This window comes from Sinocyclocheilus grahami, unplaced genomic scaffold (assembly GCF_001515645.1).
Source record: "Sinocyclocheilus grahami isolate Dianchi unplaced genomic scaffold, SAMN03320097.WGS_v1.1 scaffold196.1, whole genome shotgun sequence".
Classification (NCBI taxonomy): Eukaryota; Metazoa; Chordata; class Actinopteri; order Cypriniformes; family Cyprinidae; genus Sinocyclocheilus; species Sinocyclocheilus grahami.
Window position 1 is genome coordinate 1,791,287 of NW_015505375.1, and position 7,764 is coordinate 1,799,050.

The 7,764-nt window shown below is 39.3% G+C and overlaps 1 protein-coding gene across 8 annotated transcripts in view; it reads right to left on the bottom strand.

The window, feature by feature from the left end:
• Positions 1-7,392, bottom strand: part of tjp1a (tight junction protein 1a) — a 137,151-nt gene extending 129,759 nt beyond the window's left edge. For 2 of the 8 annotated variants that reach the window (XM_016285369.1, XM_016285371.1), the window contains exon 1: positions 7,201-7,390. In XM_016285369.1, the coding sequence (XP_016140855.1) occupies positions 7,201-7,295 (95 nt within the window). In that variant the 5' untranslated portion in view covers positions 7,296-7,390. Of the gene's footprint in view, positions 1-7,200 lie in introns of all 8 variants that reach the window. The other 6 variants (XM_016285370.1, XM_016285372.1, XM_016285368.1 and 3 more) reach the window with 5 other exon arrangements.
• Positions 7,393-7,764: the final 372 nt, after the last annotated feature.

Here is a 7,764-nt window from a genome sequence, read left to right on the forward strand (position 1 = left end):
AGACATGTAAGCACAATGAGGGTAATTAACTAACAGGAACAACCAAATAAGGACACAGAGGGAGAAACCACAATCAACCGTCCACAGGGGTGTGGCAGTGTCACAGGGTCACAGGTTAACCTGGTGACTCTATAAACTTGGACTTACAAACATACACCCATATCACTGATACTGTGCCATTATTAACGTTTTATGGAGTTTTTGTTTTGTTTAGTCTAAAGTTTGTTGCTGCTGTGTTTTGTTATAGTTTTCAACTCTTGATAGTTTCCTTAAAGTTTGCTATTATTTTTCTAAAAATAACAGAATGCCAGAACACATAATAATTTTCATATGATAATTACCTTTATTTTTCCACATATTTGCCACAAACCTTTTTTGTAGTTAAACTTCCCGGTTCACACTCTGTTCAACCAAACCCATAATGCAGGTTAATCTGTTTTTTTTTTAAAGCGACAGCCACATCACTTCCTGTGGAAGATACCATTTTGGTGTGATGTCGGAGGGGGAGGGGATTTGGAAAAATTCGTTTTTGCTATTTAATTAGTTGTTAAACTCTTCCCTGTTAATGGTTGTTGTTTTACCTATTTGGAAGGTTTTAGTGTTGTGTTGGGTGTTTATATTTTTTAATTTGATCATTACAACCTAAAACGTTTGTACATAGTTGGTAGGCTCTATAGGTGGGGCTTCAGCCTATAAATAGGCGTGATGGCTGAAGGGATTTCAGTTCTGATTGTGAACTCTAATACTGAGCAGGGTTGCAAACTTGGGCCATCTGGTTTAGCCAAAATTAGCACGTTGTTGCTGTTTTCTTTTCTTTTTTACAGTTTTTGTTTATTTTTGTTTTCTCCCGCACTGTAAATATTTTAGCACCTTCCAATAAAACCATTTTTGGATTTTGCATCAACTTTTTGTACAGCACGTCATTTCCTTTTTCCACTCCAACTGGTTGGCCTCCCTACACTGACTATAATCAAATTTAAACGTTCCTGTAAACATACTTAGTTTCTGTGGAACGTCTTGCATGATAGAGTCCTGCAGAACAGTGTTATAGAAGCAGGACACTTTTGGCTGTTATGACTAAGCATTGTGTCACACCCTCAGGTTGCAACTTCAGCTTGGTGACCAACTGCATGTTGTTTTTATCCTGCAGGTCAGTATGGTGACTACTATGAGTCAGCCCGGCTGAAAGCAGATCTGACTCAAGGATCAGAGGGGTCATACTTGACCAGGCCATCCCACAAGGAGCAAAAACTCTAAGGCTGTATGTTATCATCCCTCCCTGTGGGCAGGTTTTTTAAAGGAGTCATGAGTAAGAAATTAAGGTACAGGTTTAAAAGTCATAAAGTGGGACACATTTAGAGGACAGTGTCATGCTGTGGAGCTAAACAGATTAAAATCCTGACTATAAGCAAATGGCTAAAATAGAGAGAAAAACTGTGTCACATTGACTTTAAAGGAACAGTTCAGCCAAAATGAATATAGCCTTAGTCAGGTTAGATGCTACATTGAATTTAACACCGATGAAAACAAGTCTGTAAGGGATTTACAGTCTTCACAATATTACACACTTTATAAAGGTCCTAGATCATATCATTTTCACAACTCACAACTTTCAAAACTGTTTTATAAAGATTTTGTCTATAGAAAGTTTTTTTTCTGAAAGACTTTCATCAGCTGAACATTTGGCATGCTGTTAAACAACAGCACAATCCATTGAACGTACTATACTTCTATACCCTACAGCCTCGTTTTCATTCCTGTCCAAATGTAAATATGGCGCTAATGTCTATTGAGTAAACTTTGTGCAAATTTTTATTTTTGGGTGGTTTATTACCTTAGCAAAATGATCATTACAACTGGGCACTTGCATTATGTTTAACTTCATTTAATGTTTTTGTGAGCAAAGTTTGTTTTAAAGGGGTCATATGATGCGATTTAAATTTTTCCTTTCTCTTTGAAGTGTTACAAGCTCTTGGTGCAAAGAGGATCTGTAAAGTTGCAAAGACTAAATTCTCAAATCCAAAGAGATATTCTTTATAAAAGTTAAGCGTCAACCACGCCTACATAAAACGGCTCGTTCTAACACGCCCCCACATGTCTACGTCACGATGTGGGAAGATTTGCATAACACTGCTCAAATGTTCACGCAAAGAAAGAAGGTGTAGCTTTTATTCTCGCTGTAGTATTGTTGTTGCTGCCGATATGTCGTGAAGACGCTGTGTTTCTCGTTGTGAACGCGAAACTACTTTGTTTGGCCTTCCAAAAGAGGACGATATTCGCTTTGTCATGCCTAGAGCTGATCCGTGCTGGTCGCTGAGGAAATACATCAACTTCGTGCTGTGGAACACCGGATCGGCTTTCACCATAGACAAAGTGGAGTCCAGCCCAGGGTCGTCACATGTGGTTGCCGCAAGCCCCCTCCTTCGTCGAATCCGCCGGCCGCACCGTTCACTCTAGCTCCCTGGCCTCCACTCACTCTAGGCTGCCGGCTACAGCTTACTCTAACCCGCCATGTGTGATGCTGTGAAAGCGAAACTACTTTGTTTAGTCTTCCAAAAGAGGACACGACTAGAAATCAGCAGGGCTTAATTTGTGCCGGAACTAAAAAAAATTTTTTTATTGGTCTTATGAAGTATTCTAATTTGTTGAGATAGTGAATTGGTGGGTTTTTCTTAAATGTGAGCCAAAATCATCACAATTAAAAGAACCAAAGACTTCAACTACTTCAGTCTGTGTGCATTGAATTTATTTAATACACGAGTTTCACAATTTGAGTTAAATTACTGAAATAAATGAACTTTTCCACAACATTCTAATTTATTGAGATGCACCTGTACTTCATGAAAAAAACTTCTATTATGAGCACGCTTGCCTAGCATCTACATTTGAAACAACAAACTTGAGCGCGTAAAGAGATGCAACGTGGCTGCTCTCTCAAACCCAAATGCACGGATCCAATACTGATACATATGCGTTTTCTTTCTCAGATGTTTACATTTAGTTAAGACAAAACCGACTGTGCTTACGGAGATAATCGGCAGGACATTTTTTGTGTATTTGGCACAACAAGCTGTGAAAAATAACTCAATTTGGTACTCTCAAGGCTGCGCGATTTTCGAATGAAGCGAGTATCGAATGGCTTAAACTTAAAAAGATGTGCAAATGATACAGTTTTGTGACGATGCAACAATGACTCGATTAGGCAAGTGACAATTCTGTCGACTGACCCGAGCAAAAGTCTTGTATCGCAGTGTGCAGTAGCCTAGTGCAGACGAGATACGCTGTTGTGAAGCCGCTTTGAGAGTGAGAGAAGACACGGTACAGCTAAATCGCTCACGCTGTTTTCAAATGATTGATTTAATCTGATAGTATGTGTGGATTTATTTACTCAACTAACCTACATGCTCTATTGAATATGTTTGCAGGAATTTCCCTCATTATAAACTCGAAAGCAGATTAAACATAATTCTATTATACAGAGATTTAAGGAAAAAAATCCATGACTTTTCCAAAACTTTTCCAGGCCTGGAAATGGCTGTTTTAAAATGTCATGACTTTTCCATTTTTTTCATGACCGTAAGAAGATGCACGCTGTTAATCACGTAAGCTGGTCCTCCATTGAGCGAATGCCATGGACAAATCATGCCGGATCGTCACCCCACTTTGTTCCGGGACCTCACAATTTACAAATTAAGCACTGGAAATCAGTGGTTAAGTTGTATTTACAACACTGTTCACGGAAACCTGGCTGAATGACGCCATTATGGAAAGCGCGCTACAACTGCCGGGCTTTCAGCTGTTCAGAGCGGACTGCGACGCAGAATCAACGGGGAAATCAACGGGGACATGTTTTTACATCAACGAAAGGTGGTGTACACATGTTACAGAGTTAAAGAAGATGTGCTATTCCGATCTAGAAGCGCTTTTCATTCACTGGAAGCTTGTGACACTATAACAAATTCCTTGTATGTGCAAACATGCTTGGAAATAAAGCTCTTTCTGATTCTGATTCTGATTCTGATTCTGTTCCAGAACAGTTCAACCCAAATATTCAGATGTGTGCAGCACATTTTATGGAGGAATGTTTCCTGATCCTGGTAGAGTAGACTACAATGCCGGCTGTTCTGACTCACAGTCTGTAAGTAAGTTTCATATTTAAAGAATTTGCCACTGATGATTCAAACGTGAGTTTTGAGCAGTGTAGAGTAGCGCTTGTTGTTTGTCATTTCTCAGATCACAAATGCAGACATGGTTTTATGTTTACGTGGCGTGTAACGCCTAAAAAGATGCCTAAAAAGACAGTATAAGTCATTATAATCCGTAATTATGTCCCCACTGGATGCTTGTTTTTGTCTCGTTGCTCCGGCCGGACAGGGCATCACAGTATGGTAAGGGGCGTAACATTTGGGCAGAATCCCCCCTACAACCCCTCAAACACATAACCGTCCTTAAAAGATGTTGCGCACGAGGAGGCTGTGTGGTGGCAGAGGAGCAAGAGCCGTAAGGCAGGGATGAGGCAGTCATGAGTCAGTAAACCCAGTGTAATCTGTCCCCCACTATGCCATAAAGCATCTGAAAGGAGATTACAATCTCACGGCAGAGTGGAAAACGTGTGTGTCAAAAAAAACAGAGAAGCACAGATATTTTACCCTGACCACACATCTCTGAGACGATGACAATCTTGAGGAGATGGAGAGCAATCAGTGTCAATCAGTGCTGAGATTTCCTCTCTGGTGCCTACTGGAGTAACTGAAGCTCAGTGTTGTCAGTTCTGACACTCTGAATCTCTTTTAAAATGTTTGTGCACTTTAACTTGTATTTCAGTCCGTCTCAATCAATAAAATGTACTCTTAAGCCCCGTTCACACCAAGAACGATAACTATAAAGATAACGATATTAGCGTCCACACCAGCGAACGATATCGTCTGTTTATTCTAAGCGCACGCTCGTCTGCCACTTTAATTCTTGAGCTCGTTACAGCAGGATAAAATATGAAATTTTTCACAGTTTTGAAAGTGATTCCAACGATATCGTTCCTCTGTATCGTTATCGTTATAGTTGTGGTGTGAACTATGCTATTCTTTAATATTGAGAACGATTTTTAGAACTATATCTTTATCGTTATCTTTATAGTTATTGTGCTTGGTGTGAACGGGCCTTTACAGTCCAACTGAAATTGTACTAGTCTGGTTTCTGTGATGTCAGACCTACAGTTGATAATGTGATTGCAGCTCGGTTTCGTCCAGTACACTGTAAAAATGATTTTTCAGTTGTAAATGAAACAAAAGAAAACACTATTTCAGTCTTTCTACTTAAAAATGTCATGTTTAATTCAATGCCTTACTTGCCATTTCTTTGTAATTATTAGTGAAATTTACTAGCAATTTCAGAGTGAAAATTATTTGACCACCAAATTTTTTTTCTGTGTATATGCGAATCAGACTTTGTCCCGACATTGTGCACTTGCTCCAAAAGACAGGTGACACATGAAATAGAGCTACATTCACTGTTTAATATAAAAGAGGCTCAGGTTAAATCTTGGACATTTTGTTCCTTGGAGAAAAAAAAAGTCTTGTTTTTGAGTTTCAAGTAACTTGAGGACCGGTATATGATGGCCGAATCAAATTTAGAAATGCAGATTGCTGATTTCTTGCTTTGGCGTTTCTGACAAACACTTTTTTGTACCAACAATAATCAAGAAATGATTAAAGACAAAAATATATTTTCTTCTTCTGGGTGAGTTCATGCATCATTAAGCAGGTGGGAGAACAATGGATTGCAGGATGCAATAGACAGACATCTGGGAGGGTGCAATACAACGGTCGTCTCCCATTGCCAACACATTTGGTTACCACACGCATGGTATGAACAGGGAGCAGCAGAGAGCCAGTAACCGTGGGATTTCTGGTTGGATGGATGCTTCCACCACGACAATAATGTAAAGTAATTCTGATGAAAAACCCACCCGCTTTATCAATGCACATGACTGCTGTGCTGATGGGGAGTTGGGGGTGCCAACACACGACACACGCTTGTGAGTCTTTCGAGGAGACCACAAGTGACAAGATAAAAGGTTTTTATGCTCAAGACAATATTTAGACATATACCTCAAATATACACACAACTGCTTAAAATTAAAAAAATATATATATATACATATATAAAATTGTATTTATTTAAAAATACACATATACAAATGTTTTTATACAAATTTATTTTTTTATTTTAAATATTTTAATCTCTGGAACAATATAACCAATTCAGTAAATGCAGCATGAAAGAAATGCATTCCACATGGGTTTGCATGAATTCTGAGGACCAGATGTGAGCAATCACAATCCATTGGTTCTGGTGCCAGCAGGTGATTGGATGGAAAGGAAATGTTCTGATTGATCTTTGAAAATAATATGCAAGTACAATTTAAAATAAGTAAAAGAAAATATAATAACAGAGGTCTGTATTATTAACTAATCGCTTACCAGCTTCAACTTCCACTCAACCAGCACACACAAATATAATTTAGATAATGAACACATGCCGCTGTCAAATCAGAGGATGTGTATAACTTTCATTTGGAAGAATGTTGCAAATGCACTTTGCTAAATGGAAATTGTTAAATGGATTTGAGTGGCTGCACCCATATGATTAATAAGCTGTCTGAGTGAATTCAGTGTGGAGGCAGTGGAGAATGAAAAGTAAAAAATAACCAAGCCAAATGCAAAGGGGAAAAAAAACATTACAAAAATATAGAATATTTTTTTTGTATTGTTTAATATTTCTAACACAACTATTCAGGCTCAACAACATAATTTCTAAGGCCAAATGTAAGCTTTTATTATACCAGGGAAGGACCACTTCAATCTATCACCAGTGTGCAAAAATAAAGAGAGTTACACATCAAATATAAAAGAGACAAATATATACCAAAAAATAAAAAATAAAATCATAGATGAGAGATGAGAAAATGTGGGTTCAAGAGCAAAAATTCACTTTGGCAAACAAAAGTAAGCAAAACAGCTCTAACTGTGCTGTCCCAAGATTAAAATGCAACAGTTTCTCCATCTATTCCTCTGTCCATCTCTTTTTTTCTTCCCTTTTTGTGTTCACAAGTCTGACAAAACCTCGGAGCACGTCAGACTTCACTCTCCTCCCATTCCACACTCACTCGCTCACTTCTCAAACCGTTCAGTTTATACTCACCACAGCTGTCTCTTCGGAGGGATGCAGTCATCTTTGTTAGAAGCTGTCACTCCCATGGCCATCTGCATCACTGTTATGTATTTCTGGTACTTCATATTGTCCACCACTACCACCACGAAACCAACATAGGTGAGCTTGTGCGTGTCTATTCCCTGGCATCCGCCTGCGCTGGGTCCGCCTCGGTCACTTTCAGAGCGCCATTTCCAGTTCTGAGGGACTGACAAGGAAAAGACTCCTCAAGAAGTGCGACAAAAGGTACCATGCCGCTAGGACCCATGTCTGTTGTGACTCTGTAATCTCATTAGTGCTCTGAATAGCCAGCTAATCCATTCAGTGTTGGTCAGGAGAGACACATTGTTTCTGCGCACTCCTCGCGAAGCACTTTCTTGTTCTGAAAACAATCAGAGAGAAACTCTGACAGAATCCGGCGGCAAGTGACAGCGGCTGAGCGTTTGTGTGTGAGGTAGGAGAGAGGAAAAGTGTGCATGTATACACGCACTAAAAAAAAGAGAGAGACAAGGGAGAGGGAGGGAGAAAGAAAGAGAGAGAGACGCGCACACATGC